The following is a 15016-nucleotide window of genomic DNA, read 5'->3' on the forward strand; positions in this document are numbered from 1 at the left end:
CTTTATAGCCTAACATTGTTTCTAGTTTCTAGGACACTTACCTTGTAGTAGAGAATTTTAGAATTAAATCAGGTTACATTTTTTACAGAGGGAAACAATATTAGACAGAAGATGAATGAATGCAGAAATTCTTCCCACTTAAACACAATCACACAGTTGAGTCTGTGCTACGGCACTAAGGAAAAAAACCAAAATCCTTTTTACCTTGTGTACCTTTAGCTAGCAGACATCTTCCCTCTTTGCCTGGCTTCAATCAATGCAAATATACACAGCAAGCTTTGACTCACAGAAATGAGAATTACTTACCAATTTGTAACAATACAGGTGTTACCAAAGCTGTCTCCATGGCATAACAAAACTCCCTGCCAAACATCACTGCACCGTGCATCACCCACAGGCGTATCGGTATCCGGTCTATGGATCCTTCACTAATGGTCTCCTCCCTACTCTCATTCTCCTTGGTTTCTGCTTTCTGAAGCTGTGCCACAGGTAGATCTTGAACTTGCATAGATTCCGAGTCAGCATTCTGAGGAGCCATTTTCATTACCATAAAAAATATATATCTTTGTTATATCTATATAAATAATACTACCATAACTCCACAAACAAGTTAGGGTGTCTTCTCTTTCAGCTTCTGTTCCTCAGGCAAGTAATGCTTATATTCCTCTTGTACAAACAGGTATCTTGCAACTTCTTGTAGAGATACGAGACATTAAGAATGAAAAGCTATTTGGTAAGAATTTCAACATATGGCTTGCTGGTTTACTGTGAGTTAGAGTTAAAAATCCATAATTGCCATTCAGTTAATACCAGTTTCATAATTATTATTGAAGAAGTGCTGAAGTTGTTATTCGTGCTACACAGAGGTGGAAAGGCGACACAAAGAGGTGCTCCACTGTTAATCCCCATCGAGTGGCTGATTAATCTGCAACAAAAAGCAAGCATTTAAAAATTTCAATAGGCTTTTTCAGGATATTGTGTCCCCCCCCTTAACCATATAACCTATTTCCTGCTTCATGCTTTCCATTGTCCTTGCCTAGAGTAGGGTCCTTTATTCCACGTTCCCTCCTACCTCTGCACTTTCCATCGAAAAGCAGTTGTGCCTTGTATTTAAATGATGCTTTACTGTACTCCAGTTCCTCTGGTTTGTGGTCCTACACAAAGCCACAGAAGAATGTCAGGGTACTTGTACAAGATCCTCAGAACACCGAGCACAAGACTAAAATTCTGGGAAATTTAAAGCAGGTTGCATTTCAGAAACAGTATAGGATATTCCAGTTCTATGCCAGGAAGATGATTCATCAATTACCATGGTCACACACACATCTCCATTTAGATTTTTGGAACTTACAAGTTACTTTGCAGTAATTATCACACCATTTTATACTGAAGATATTTCTCAAGGAAGTATGAGCAAAATAAGCTATGATGTATTGATATTTAAATATTTAAACTTTAATGAAGATATATACAGCATATGAATTCATTTTCTTTCTGTACATAAGACCAGACCATCTTACTCCCACATCCTCTGAGGCTGCTGAAATTTGTGAAAGCAGAATGGTACAGTATCTTCCACATTAAAATTATTAAAATATATTCTAAACAGGTAAGACAACTTTCTTCTGTACCTTCCCCTCCTTTGTGCCATAGACAAAATCTAAGCAGATGTACAAATACTGCACCATGCCAATCAAAATGTGTTTAAACACTCAGGAGAAGAAAACAAAGCTTCTTACAAAAAGTCAGATAACATAAAGTTTGTATTAGAGGGATGCATGTTTACATCTCTGCACACAGGGTGACTGAGCTGTGACCCCAGCACAAAACCCCTCAGGGCTGTGGTTCCAGAGTGCTGGCTCTGGCAGCAGAGCCGGCTTCAGCACAAGTCCCCACGCTGCAATTCCCCATCTCTTCAGCTGTGGCCACAAAAACTCTTTGTGGGCCTGAGCACACACCAGATCATTAAATGGTGAGCCTAAAACTGAGCCTTAGGAAACAGAGGCCGTGGTTGGTGTTTAATCACAAGAGCTGCTCTGTTTCAGTAGGACTGAGACGCTGTTCTACTAAAAGTGCATCATGAGAACACCATCTTGAGCACTCCCTCCTGAGAGCTGTTTATTTTATGCTTCCATTCAAAAGCATCTTTTTTGGTACATGTCATCTTCTTCTAGGCTCCCCAAGATTACTGGAACTCTCACATTTGATAACCTCAACAACAAACTAATGCTAAAATTTTATTTTGAGCTGGACAAACCTTTAAATTACATGAGAAAGTTAAAATAACTTAGTGAACTAGAGTATAAATCAAGTTTTAAGTTAGAGGTCTTATCTATAATCATTAAATAGCTCAGAACAAAAAGGAATTGGAAAGCATTTCTCTACCCACTCAAAATTAACAGAAATTAAGATGTAAGTAGTTTATCACAAATGTAAAGTACTCTGTGTATTAAAAAAAACACATCCACCTTACATAACACGAGTTCTGAGAGAGTAAAGCCTACAAAATACATGTTCTGGAGTAGGAGCAATTATTTTAATTACAGAGTAGTCATAAAATGTTTTACTGCTGGCAGACTCAGGCATCACGACATTCAGTAGAATTTGAAAGGATACATGTGAGCCCTTATTATCCAAACCTCAGCAGAACATCTACGGTGCATTACAGTCTAAGGGTCATGGATTACTCTCCTGCACAGTCTGGTTTAAAGTTTTAAACAGTCTCTACTGTTTTCTCACTCCTGATTTCCCCTCCTGTGAAAGATTTAATTCCCTTTGCCTAAACACCTCCCTCCATATGCAGTTCCAGGGTGAGGCACTGAGGAAGGCAGCTCATCATTCCAGAATGTTCTGTGATGCAGTGGGGCAGCCTGCACATGGCAAGGAGGATGACACCAAGCCAGGAGCATTTGTTCTGGGAAAGGATAAAGAGGCAGGACAAAAGCAGATATCTGAGATTAACCCATTTGAGCTCTTAAGGGATGACTGAAAAAGTTATTTCTGAAGTGGAAGATGATGGGGAGTGATCAGATAATTCAAGAGCCAGGAATAATGGGTGGTAGATGGAGGTAGACTTTGAAGCTGTAATTGACACAGATAAGAACAGCACATTTTAAACATGCCAGAAAAAGCAGTTACAGTGTTCAAGTGCAATAGGAGGAGGCAGAATGGACAGGTTTTATCTAAAAGAACAGAGAATTACTGTTCCATTATGTCAATTTTGTGGTAAGCACAACGCTAGACTTCCTGCAGCACTTTCATCTGACTCCAAGTGCACGTCTAATACAAGAGCCAGAGAATAACAAGAGCCCCTCAGAAAGGTCTTCAGTTCTTTCCTAAGCTCTCTCAGTTGTGTTCATGTTCATTTTAGACTGATATATATTCTGCTTCTTTTTTTCCAAGTTCATTTTGAATTTGGCAAGATTGAATACTGGCATTCTTTCTTCTCAAAGAGGGAGAGAAATTCATTTACCTGATGGAAGTAAATATAACAGAGGCTTTTATGCAGCAGAGAACTCCAAAGTAAATGGCACCTGAAGAGAAGCTGGATTAAAATACCAATGCAGAATTCTCTGATGTCTGCATCCAGCACTAATTGTTTTTCATGGCTGGTTTTCAAGGGTATTTTCATAACTAACAACAAATAAAGCAGAAAAAGGAAGAATTTCATCCATGGGAAAAGATTCCTGTTGGGCATTGTACACAGGTTGAGTGTGAAGAGAACTTTAGATACAGAAATATTTCTGATCTTGCCGAGTGTTTATGGGAGGAGGGGCTGATGACACTGGCTCTTTGTCAGCTTAATTGCACATATTTTACTCTGACCTTTGGCCATGTTTTAGCAATGACAAAAACCTATAAAGCAATAGTTAATATTCCAACAAAACAGGTGAGTAATATAGTCCAAAACCTAATCTGTAAGCATAATTTTATAAAGCTTTTCAAATTGCTTGCAATCTTATCTTTGTTATACTTTTCCTACCTTCCACTGAGGCATAATATGACTGTGTCAAACACAAAACATGTTACAGGCTTGACAAATCAGTAATCCTCAAACAGGAACTCTTCACAGACAGAGCCTGTGAACCATCAAAGAACCAAAGGAAAATCACTGCCTTTCCTCGGGGTTTGCCACAGAAGAGCAAGTGTTATTTAGGTCATATCTGTAGCCCACAAAATTTCATGGTTTTCTTTTCTCTAGGGAGCCCTGTGATGCTTAGGATGCACAAAGAGCTCATGCTACATAATTATCCAACATGATGCCTCGGGCAAATGACTTCTATCACACATCTCAATGTGTTTTTCAGTTCAGGACTTGGGGCTTTGACAAGCAGTGTTCCTGCATTTGTGATGCCACCATCTGGAGGTCTGGTAGCACACCCATCAATACCAAAATAAAATGAGGTTAACAGTGATCCTGCCCAAATTGTTTAAGACTGAACTATTTTTGATGCATGTTTCCAGATCTCTCTTGCTAACAAGGAATTGGAATGCACTGTTTGACAAGTAACTAGAATTTCTGACCCAGTGCCAAAGCATATGACTGTGAGCTGTGGAGTACACAGCACGTCTCAGGTAATCACAAACGTATTTTTCTGAGCTGTAATAAAGCTGGCAAATAGAAAACAGTTAAATGGGCCCAACTGGATTCCAGGAGAAGATTTCAAATCTTTCAGATGGTTTTCTTCCTATAAAGGCATTGAGCATTTCCTCAGGCATTTACTGCTGTAAGAAACAATCTCAGAAGAGGTGGTATGCACTAATATAAAAACCCAAAACAATGACAAAAATAAGCACAGCCTATGAAAAACTGGAATGAGCAAACTGAAAATGATGGAAACACTTCTGCCCAAGCACTTCTGAATATCAAAGGAAAAAAGGAGAGAACTGAACAGAGATAAACTACCCCTTATCTCATCCTCTTCTTTGAAGTTTATTGCATTAACTTCCAGTCATTCATGTAGTTATCTCCTGCCTTCAAGATCTGCCCCTTCCATTATCATGAGTTTCTTTTACATGCAAGGGTACAGACTGACCAAAGCTGTCTCAAATAATGAAGAGCTGCATTCAATTTTGCTCACAGGTATTATTTTCTAATGATGTTGGAATTATACTAACTCAAAGATTCTAGAGTTTAAATGAATTTTACCTTCTTGATGAGGAAAGAAAGGATGAAGAGACACCTTGAGCCATCATTGCATACAATGACTTTTCATTGTTTATCACTACCTTCACAAGGGAAAACAACTAAGAATCAATTAATCAGTTATTACAGAATTTAAATAGGTTTCAATAATTCTGGTCACAGTTGTCATCATCACATTAGAACCTGTCAGTGATTCATTCTGCTCAACATATCAAAAAGCCCCAAACAACAAAAAAACCCAAGCAGCTGTACTTCTTCATGATATTTTCAAATATTTACTTGGAAAAAAAAGAGTAAGACTGCCATTCTAATAGGAGAGGATTTTCATTCCTCCCCAGAGCCTTACAACTCACCCTCCTCCAGTGCTTCAATGAGTGCATCCCACAGACATCCACACTATTTCACCTGTGAATCATGTCAGATTGACAAGCCTGTAAGTGCCCAGTCATTCCATTTATTTGTCAAATACTTTTCTGCCAAGTTGGTTTATGTTCAGGTTTTCAAGTAATCTGGCCCTATCTTGAAGAGTTATCTAGATTGATTTAATATTAGCATTTAATATTAGCATTAGAAAGAAAGGTATTATGAGTTTATCTGTCTTTTCTTCAGGCTGAATAAGTGTTTGGCTGAGCACTTCTACCATCAGGTTGCAGACAAAAAATGCTTATTATTCCTTCCACAATTCAATGTGAAGTGGACAATGGGTTCTGCTTTGGCATCTGACTGGCTTCTGAAAGGACACATCATTTGGGCTTGTGCCTTTTCAAGAGTAAAATGGATTTTGTCCAAACATAATTGCTGGTGTTTTGAGTTCAAATGCTCTGTGCTCCACCACACCAACAGACAAAGAGAATGCTGCTGTAAAAGAGCAGTTCTTAAAGGCAAGACTGACCTTCAATCCCTCTGCAAGCATGGCTGCACCACTTTACAAAGCCTTGTCCATTCTCAAAATACATGAAAAACTACTCTGTAAGATGAGGCAACTGATTTTGTCAAGAAATATGACATAAAATACATCACCTGCTTACACTCTTGGTTTCTCCTTCACTTTAAGCTGGTATAAACAAGTGCTTCCTCTAAGAGCACCATTCTGCTCTTCCTTCTCTTTGCCCCTTGTTCCTCACTCCCACTGCCTCCTGTGCAGCCACACAGCAGCACAGCAGTGAACCAGACACTGTAACTGATCCAGGCTGAAAACAAAGCTGACAAAAACATGTCCAAGCAGCAAAAGGAATCCTTTCTAAAATCCTGTTGGCTGCAGGGATCCACACCACAGTAACAGGGAGGGAAGTGTCCCTTTAGGCAGCAATACCCAAAGCCAGGGTGAAATTGCAGCTTACAGAGGAAAGGAGCTGTTGGTGAGTCCCTGAGGCTACAAGGTCAAAAAGCAAATTCATCTGCCCAGCCCCAGACACCTGCTGAGCAGGAGGATCCTCAGGCAGGCTGGGAGAGCTCTCTTGTGTTCTCCTTGTGCTGGCCAGATGCAAGGCAGAACAGCACTGGCTTGGCCAGCAGGCAGCTATTTTCTCCCTGGCAGTTCTGTGCCTCTGTTGCTAATAATTAGCTGCTGTTTATAGTAACAGAACTGGTGACAAGGGATGGGTTTTTGGCCCATGTCAATACTGAAGCGTTCAGTCACTGCACTAGGAAGAAAAACATCTAGAACACATACCTGGAAGTTTTGGCCCAGCAGGATAAATGTGCTCAGCTGCCCTACTCGAAGTTCAGAGGAAGGGCTTTATCCTTCCGTGATCTGATGAAGTTGTTCCAGCATAAAAGTGTAGACAAACTCTGTGACTTTCTATCCAGGTGAGTCATAAGGGCTTTGGTTCAAAAGGGCAGCAATTATAGGCAGGGAGTTGTTTCAACTCTCTTTAAGACTTCTGTTACCTAAATGCAAACACTGACAGCTTTGTAGCTACTACTTGCTAAAAACAGAACTGTATTAACCCTGTCAGAGGGGGAAGACTACACTTGTTCAGGAATATTTTTTTAAAAAATCAATTATATTATGTATTACTTAACAACACTTCCATATATGAGCTGTGTTACCTCCAGATCCTGCAAGTCAGTCTCTCACTTTAAAACAGTCTTACATTACCCTGGACTGGCCTGTTGTGAATCACAAAACCCTGCCAAAGGAAAAAGGTTAAGGCTAACTGGGTGCAATAAAGAACCACATTTGACATGTCCTAACGTCTAGTTCATCATTTAGGTAATCAAAGGCATTGAAACACAACAGCATAAACCAGCTTCTTCCACAAGGACATCTTGCCCAAACAACCCTATGACTAATACAGACTGCAGGTCAGATTCTTAGCAAGCTCATCTTGAAAGCTGAGATTTGAAAAAAAAAAAAGAAAGAGAAAAGAGCCACTGGAAACAGCACAGTGCTTTTGCATCATGACCTACTTTTGAAGCTACCACACAATTTAGGCCACAGAAGCAAGGTCTGGGCAGGGGTAAGTCATTCTGCAGCACGTTGTGAATTAAAACAATATAAAGCAATCCACCTCACACAGAGAAACAGCATTTTTCCCACTTCTTCCAACACAAACTTTTGTCTGCCTTCAGGACTCCTCACACTCTAAGTCAGTTGATGTCTCTTACAACCTTGCTGTTTAAGCCAAAACATGATGTTTCTAATACAAATTCATCTAAGAGAAGCAGATGATGCTGGCAGCTTTTCTACTCTTAACACTGAACATCTGACATCCTCTACTCCCCCAACAAATAAATATCCAAACCACAACCCAAAACATAAAAGGAATGGTGTGAACAGCTTGATTTTGGAAGGGTTAATGAAGACTTGTTGCACCCTTTCCTTGGTATGTATACAAAATTCCAGAAATTACTAAAGCCTGACAGGCTTACAAACTCCAGCCCTCCCTAAGTTAAATCTTCCATAGGGTTTCCTGCTTCCTTCTTTCCATAAAGCATGGCCTTGACTAGAACCCCCTTGGCTTTCTTGGGACCCTCTTTCCATCCCTCACAGCTTACACAGGAAGTGACCAAGAGGAAGATTCTGGCTCCTGCTGGAAGAGGTGGTGCTGCAGTCACAGACGGCAATCTGGGCAGGACAAACTCCCCAGGTGGGAATTTTCCTGCCTGGACACATGAGGAGGAATAGAAAGCTCAAGAGGGAAGGTGGAGAGGTGAAGGTGACATCAGGGAGAACAGCTTTGTAAGACAGCTCTATTTCATCATTATTTGTATTTTGGGGGCCAACATAATTTCTCCATTCATTACTGGGAAAAATAAGTAGGAAATCATGGGTCTTTATACAATTACTGAAACAATTCTGGGAAGCCATCTTTTTAAGAGGGATCCAGAATTTAATGTGAGACAGACTATTCAGTGGATTGGATATTATACTGCTCCCTAAAGGCACAGCCTGTTACTAATATTAGATCAGATTACATTGTTAAATCACGGCTGCTGCTGTTTTTAGTAGGAAATAGTTCATTTTGTTAAACTGGAGAGGTGGCATTATCTGATCAAACTTGTATTTTGATTTACTGATATGTAAAAAAGTCATATATACTCACATTATCCTCATGTTTATTAACACAGATGCATGAAACAAGTAAACAGCTAAGGGAGTATGTGCACAAACAGCAGTGAGGAGCCTTCAGAGCTAATGGAAAACCTAACAGCTGAGACCAGGGCTGCTGGGAAGAAAACAAGCACTAAGAAGCAGTTTCACAGCACAGCAAGCACATGGGCATGCCTGATTTGTGACGGCTGCATCTCCAGCTAGCAGGTTCTACACCCAAAATTAGGTAAAGGGCAAGACAGCAAGCACTAACAGCTTTCAAAACCAAAAGCTAACAACCAAGTCACCACAAAAGCACAGAACTCAAAACCTCATGGGGACAGAGATCACTCAGGCCAGTGTGCAAACATGGTGTTATGGGCTGACACTGCTGCAAGCCACTGAGAAAATTCACTGATTTGGTCAGATAAGCACAAACTTCACTCTGGCCTGAGCTAAAGCTATGGTGCAGCTTGGAATGTCCTATTAAAAGATCCTCAAGTTTTTAAACCATGTTGACCCCAAATGTTATCTCCCATCAGAATTAAACAGATTTGTTCCCTCTGTCTCTATGAAGTAGAACAACAGAGGAAAACAAAATCAAGGCTATCATCAGCAAACATCTTAATACATAACCAAGTGGATTAACTGCACCAATCCCACCTTCCTGCAGAAGGAAGGGCAATGTCTAACCCAGCAGGGCTGGTGGTGCCTACCTATACCTATAGGAATAATCCTACCAGGACATTGTTGCCAGTAGCATTTTTTCATCAAGGCTGTCCTCCTGAAAGCAGTGGGAAACATGCAATTCACCAGAGCAACCTTTGCTGATTTTCCAGAGTAAGAAATACTTTCTATAATAGGTTGAGACTAGAGTTTAGCATGAATATTCATCCATTAAAAAAGTCAAGCCAGGACTGATTACTTAGGACTGTATCTGCAAAGTTAGATATCCCTTGCAGATGCTACTGTGAAAAGCACATTATTTCCACATACTGGCATTTAAACTAATCACATTCACTGCCTGAAAATTCACAGGCTGGTTTCTTCAGGCTGCAAATACTTAAGAAACCCAAATACTGACAGAATATGTATTAGACAATTACAGAAGCTATTCAATAGATCAAGACAAAAAAAGAGCACAGCATAGATCTTCATAAGCCGACTTCCTCTAGCATATCATTAATGTCTGCAAAGTCTAATTCATTGGAATTATCTTCAATTACCAGTCCCTAAACGCATTACCATCATTCAATCTCAGAAAACTCTGTTAAAGGAAGCTTTTGAAAACATCCCTAGAATTTTGTTCACCCTTCAAAAAAGAGGGAGAAGTCAGGTTTTGACCGGATTTTAGTAACTCTGAGGAAATAATTATTCCCTCAGAGAAAAACCAAAACAACTCAGAAGAGGGTTTCTCACATTTCAGATTCTCCAAAGGGTTTGTAAACAAGTGTATATAACTGGTTGTATCATCTTGCACGAAGTGCTCTCATTTTGCCGTGTTTGAGTGGACTCACAGATCAAAGGGGAACCTCATCACCGTGACTGCTTGGTACAGAAACCTGAATTTACAGCCCAACCTGCAGCCTGAGCCCACACCGACTCATCTCGATTGCTGCAAATTGCCTCCTGTCAGCACAAGGGAGAGAGATTCCTTCCCTTCCCCACGCGAGCTTTGCCGAGATTCCCTCCATCTGAGCCAAGGAAAATACTCTAACATCCCCTGATGAAGTATTAAATGGAACTCATCACTTCAGTACTGAAAGAAAGGAATAAAAGGTGTTTAGAGATAACATTTATTTCTTTCTTACTTCCTGGCACCAAAAGAATTCCACCTCCTCCTAAATCTGCTGCAAAGGGTGTGGTAAAGAGCTGCTTTCCACCCCTCTGGCCCCACACCTGCTGTGCACAACGTGGTGCTAACAGAGGAAACTGCAGGTTTAGGGTGCAGCGCCTTCGGCAAACATCTCCAGCGCCTCCCTTCGCAGCACAAATAATTACAAACACACTCCATAAAAAGGATTGCTGGAGCACTTGAGCAGATCCCTGCTCCAGTTTCTGAGGCTGTCCCAAATACCAGTGTGACAGACGTGTTTATGTACACTGCCATGAAGTGGAGCTATTTGATTTCGTTTCTCAATTATTTAAATAAACATTTGAACTGACCTAGCAGTGATGCACAGCCTGTATATTTTAAGTAAGGTGTAAGATTACAAAACAAGACAAACAAAATTAATAATTCCCTCTTAACCGAAATAATTATTAAACCTTAAAATCAGAGAATTACTGTTTGGTCAATAATATGGAAAAATCAGCACTTTAAAGGGTTGCATCACCACACTGATTTCAGACCTTATTTACAGCATTTAGGATCAATACAGTAACAACTTCCACAACCAGTACTTTTAACAAAGAAGGGAACCCACACCACATAAGAGTTACACTGTAGGAGACAGAAACACAGGTAATAAACAGACTGCATTTAGGCCAAGTCACAAACCATCCATTTTAGTGCAAATAAAATGCTTTAGATAGCAGGTTTATAAGCAGCCCCATAGAAAGCTGATGGTCACATTTAAGAGCAGCTTGATCAGGACATTTTGATTTTGAACCATGAACAAATGCTATTTTAGAATGTGTTTTGCCAAGCTCTAACCCTGTTAGAACTGCCAGGATAAGATATTTACTGACATGTACACTAAAATAATAAGAGGTTACAAGTGCTTGGCAGTTGGACTTGATACATGAAGACCAGCTAGCAGGGCAATATTTAGAGGACACAAACCTCTTCCATTTGTGACTCTGGAGAACTATGAAATACTTGGCAAAGGCTTGCCAGAATTTGGCATTTTTACCTAATTTGGGAATGACTGTCAGCTGTTCTCCTCTTAGAGGATGCACAAGCTCCAGCCTCCGTGCCACTTCAACAGCAGACAGACAGACATCTGGACACTCAGGGGTGAGACCTGCAGCACTCCTGCAGCACAGAAGTGTTTGAACCCTGCTGTCACATCAGTGCCATCACTGTAGAGGTTCCTGCAGGTGGAAATATTTGAAAGCAAACCCAACAGCCAGTGTAGGCTTAGCCCTGTCACAGGCAGACAATTCAGTCATGCTCTGTCAGCCCCAACAACTTTTCCTGCAAAGCAGACAGCTGCCATGCTCCAAGGGAAACTCAACATATAACCCAAGGGACAAAGCTGCTCTGTGAGATGGAGGCAGATCTCATCCATGGGACTCCAAGCATCCTCATTTCATCCAGATCATGGGTCCTGCACCTCTCTAAGTCCCCACAGAGACAAGTTTCCAAGGCAGAGTGGTTAAGAGGAATCAATGGTTTCAGCAGCTGCTCTATAACTATTTGTTACAAGGCAGCTGGGACTACCACAAGCAGGTTGTAAAGGCAGTAGAGATGCTAATGTACATTTAAATACCTTGAACATTGCTTGCCCTTGTGAGATATTATTCCCACCTCCTGCCAAACAAAACCAAAACCAACCCACCCAAAACAACAAGCAAATGCTGTTTGAAAGGCATCTAGCCTCCCAAAAGCATTTTGTTGGAGGTTACTATCAGATAACACAGATGGATTACCTAAAACATCCTCAGTGAATTAATCTTTCACATGCTAAAGCTGCTTTTCTTGAATATCCATAAGAACAAAAACATTGTTGCAATAGTGTCTACAGGACTAGGCAGGCTTCTTCTAGGAAGGGGAGATTTCTCTGCATTAAAAAGGTATTTCAAATCAACAAGTCATAGCCAATGTTAATTTAGCTGTAAGATTCAAAGTGATTGCACTTGAATCACTCTGCAGACACAAAGAACAGGGCAGTGAGAGGTTCAGCCTATACAAGCACGATTGATTGTTTAGAAAACAAAGCTAATCTAGTGGTTGTTTCTTTATGCAAGGCTAATTGCACACCAGCTGGAGTGCCTTTCCAGATCATTCTCAGAGGCAGAATGAATTTGTGGTCAGATAATATCACAGGTATTTCTCTAAGTAGGCAGAGCTGCTTTAATGTGTGCAGGCACTGAAAGCAATATATGTGAAGAGCAAAACAATGAAGGAAACACCAGAACTGAAGTGCACAAAGTAGTTTGATACTGAAGTGTAACAGCTGAGCTGGCAGGTTATCCTACTAGACATCTAATATCCTCAGAAAGGGATGGGATCCTCTCTGCAAAGTGCACTCACAGAACAAGCAATCTCTTTTGCTCATTCTGTTACCCTGGATAGATCGTGAAAGCTCAAGCCAAGGGGAAAATCCAAAGAAAGAAGTAGAAACCTGAACTGCCAACAAGATAAATTTGGCTTTGTGCCTTTATTGTTTAAAGAGACACCAAAATACACGTGCAGTTAGTGTAAGCTATCTTCAGAGGGAGGAATGTAAAAGTGACTCCACACAGTGAGTGTAAATAACAGCTACAGCTTCAATTCAGGACTCAGTGTCTCCTAATAATTCTGAAAGGCACACCAGCTACAGCTTGGAGTGGGGGCTGATTTGAAGGATAAACAGGAACAGCAACATCTTGCTCAGATAAATGTTTAGAATTAGTCTAACAGGCACCAAACATTAAAGGACCTGAGCTCAGGGACTATTCACAGAACAGAGGAAGAGCTCACCAAGCTGGGCTGATCAGTGAATGCTGCCTTCAGTGCTCTGGGGCTGCCTGCTTGTGCATCTTACCAGACTGACAGGAGCATTCTCTGAACTTGAGTAACAGCATCTAGCAAGAGCATGGGCTTCATGAAGAGAGTTCAGTTAAATAGCTCTCATTCATAATCTGTCATCCACACACCTTTATTATTGTGCTTAAAGTCTGTGCTTCCATCACTGACTTTTCCTCATCTTGCTCCACTCACATTCAGTCTGGATTCACCTCTGCTGCTCTGCTCAGATAGAAGAAATACCAGAACAAGAGTTTTAGTCTCTACTCTTTTCTGTGGTTTAATCATATTTATGGTTTGGCAGCAGCTGCTGGGAACAGGCACACCAAGACAGGGACTCAGCTCTCAGAGCTTTCTGTTCTCTGATCCTGAAAGTATAATGGATGCAGAGTCTTCTCACTGCTCCTCTGGAAAGCTGAGCCTGACCCCACAGTATTCCAGATGTTACATTTCCAGATCTATCAACTCCTTGCAACTTATTATTCCAAGATTCCACTTGCAATTATATATTAAATTTCTCAATTTTCAAAACTGTCTTGATGTTTGTCTTCCAGGAGATTGCCCACAGCAGCATCCCAAGCAAGGAGTATCACTAATGGCAGAGGTCAGACAAAGGGTGATGGGAGCACACACACACCTGGCTGAAGCTGTTTGGTGTTTCTGACTAGATAAATTTCAACGGGATGTTCTCTTTATATGCTAAAAAGAAATCAAAGGCTTGCATCTATGGGAAGAAATGGGGGAGACCAGGAGGACAGCTGTCATATCTACAAGGGGGTGAGGTAAAGTTACAAAACTGAAGTCAGGTACTTGAATGAATACTGCACATATTACCTAATCTCAAAATTTCAAAGAGTTTTAAATCTTCAGACTATTTCTTTAAACAACTGCTCGACTTTTAACTGAACACTTTCTCCTATCAGTTTGTTCTGGTACAAGATAGTGGCTTGGCTGCCACCCCAGTTCCCATGAAGATAGTTAACACTTACAGATTCCTTTCTGTAACATCACAACCAGCTAAATCCATTTATCACACGTGGAATTGATAAGAGATACAACATTCATTACTGAATTATTTTGCTGTCTCATTGCCTACAAGGCATTTATAAGTAAGAGTTTGTTGAAATTAACAGACTTGTCATTCAGCTTCACCACCCCAAGTCCTCGAACAGCAGACAAAAAGTTGTTACCTTCACAGAGTGATACATATAGCCCTAAGTATTTGAAGTGCTACACCTGCTTGAAGTGTACAGCTGTTAAGAGCAGGCAAACCAAAAATATAAAGTGAATGAGGCTTTGAGCAACTGGCAGTTATCCTGGTGACATTAACTTTGCCTGGAGTCTATAAAAGCCTTGTTTAAGCACTGTGGCATATTGGATAGATTGTTAAAGGCCTCTGGTTCAAGGAAGAGATTTTAGAATTGATTCTAGACAAGTAGAATTGCTTGAATTGGGTCACTCAAGAAGTCTTCCAAGGAAATCCTACTCTGAAACACTTGAAGGCTTTAATAAATTAGCAATCACATAAGATTTCACAAGTCTTAATAAGCAGTAGGATGTGCCATGCATTCCTGAATATATTCAGGCTCTGTCAAACTTTGATGAAACCATCACTGAAGTGGGTGGGACACTCAGAGGACATTACAACAGCTCCCACAAATTT

At 40.6% G+C, this 15016-nt stretch overlaps 1 protein-coding gene across 4 annotated transcripts in view; it reads right to left on the reverse strand.

Annotated features, from left to right (window-relative positions):
* The window catches only part of SLC45A4 (solute carrier family 45 member 4), an 85791-nt gene that overhangs the window by 36429 nt on the left and 34346 nt on the right, over positions 1 to 15016 (reverse strand). For all 4 annotated transcript variants that reach the window (XR_012583579.1, XM_005479637.4, XM_005479636.4 and 1 more), the window contains exon 2: positions 307 to 925. Coding sequence is in view for 3 of the 4 variants with exons in the window: in XM_005479637.4 (XP_005479694.1) it covers positions 307 to 550 (244 nt within the window). In the remaining variant the exon portion in view is untranslated. The remainder of the gene's footprint in view (positions 1 to 306; positions 926 to 15016) is intronic.

This window comes from Zonotrichia albicollis, chromosome 1 (genome assembly GCF_047830755.1).
Source record: "Zonotrichia albicollis isolate bZonAlb1 chromosome 1, bZonAlb1.hap1, whole genome shotgun sequence".
Classification (NCBI taxonomy): Eukaryota; Metazoa; Chordata; class Aves; order Passeriformes; family Passerellidae; genus Zonotrichia; species Zonotrichia albicollis.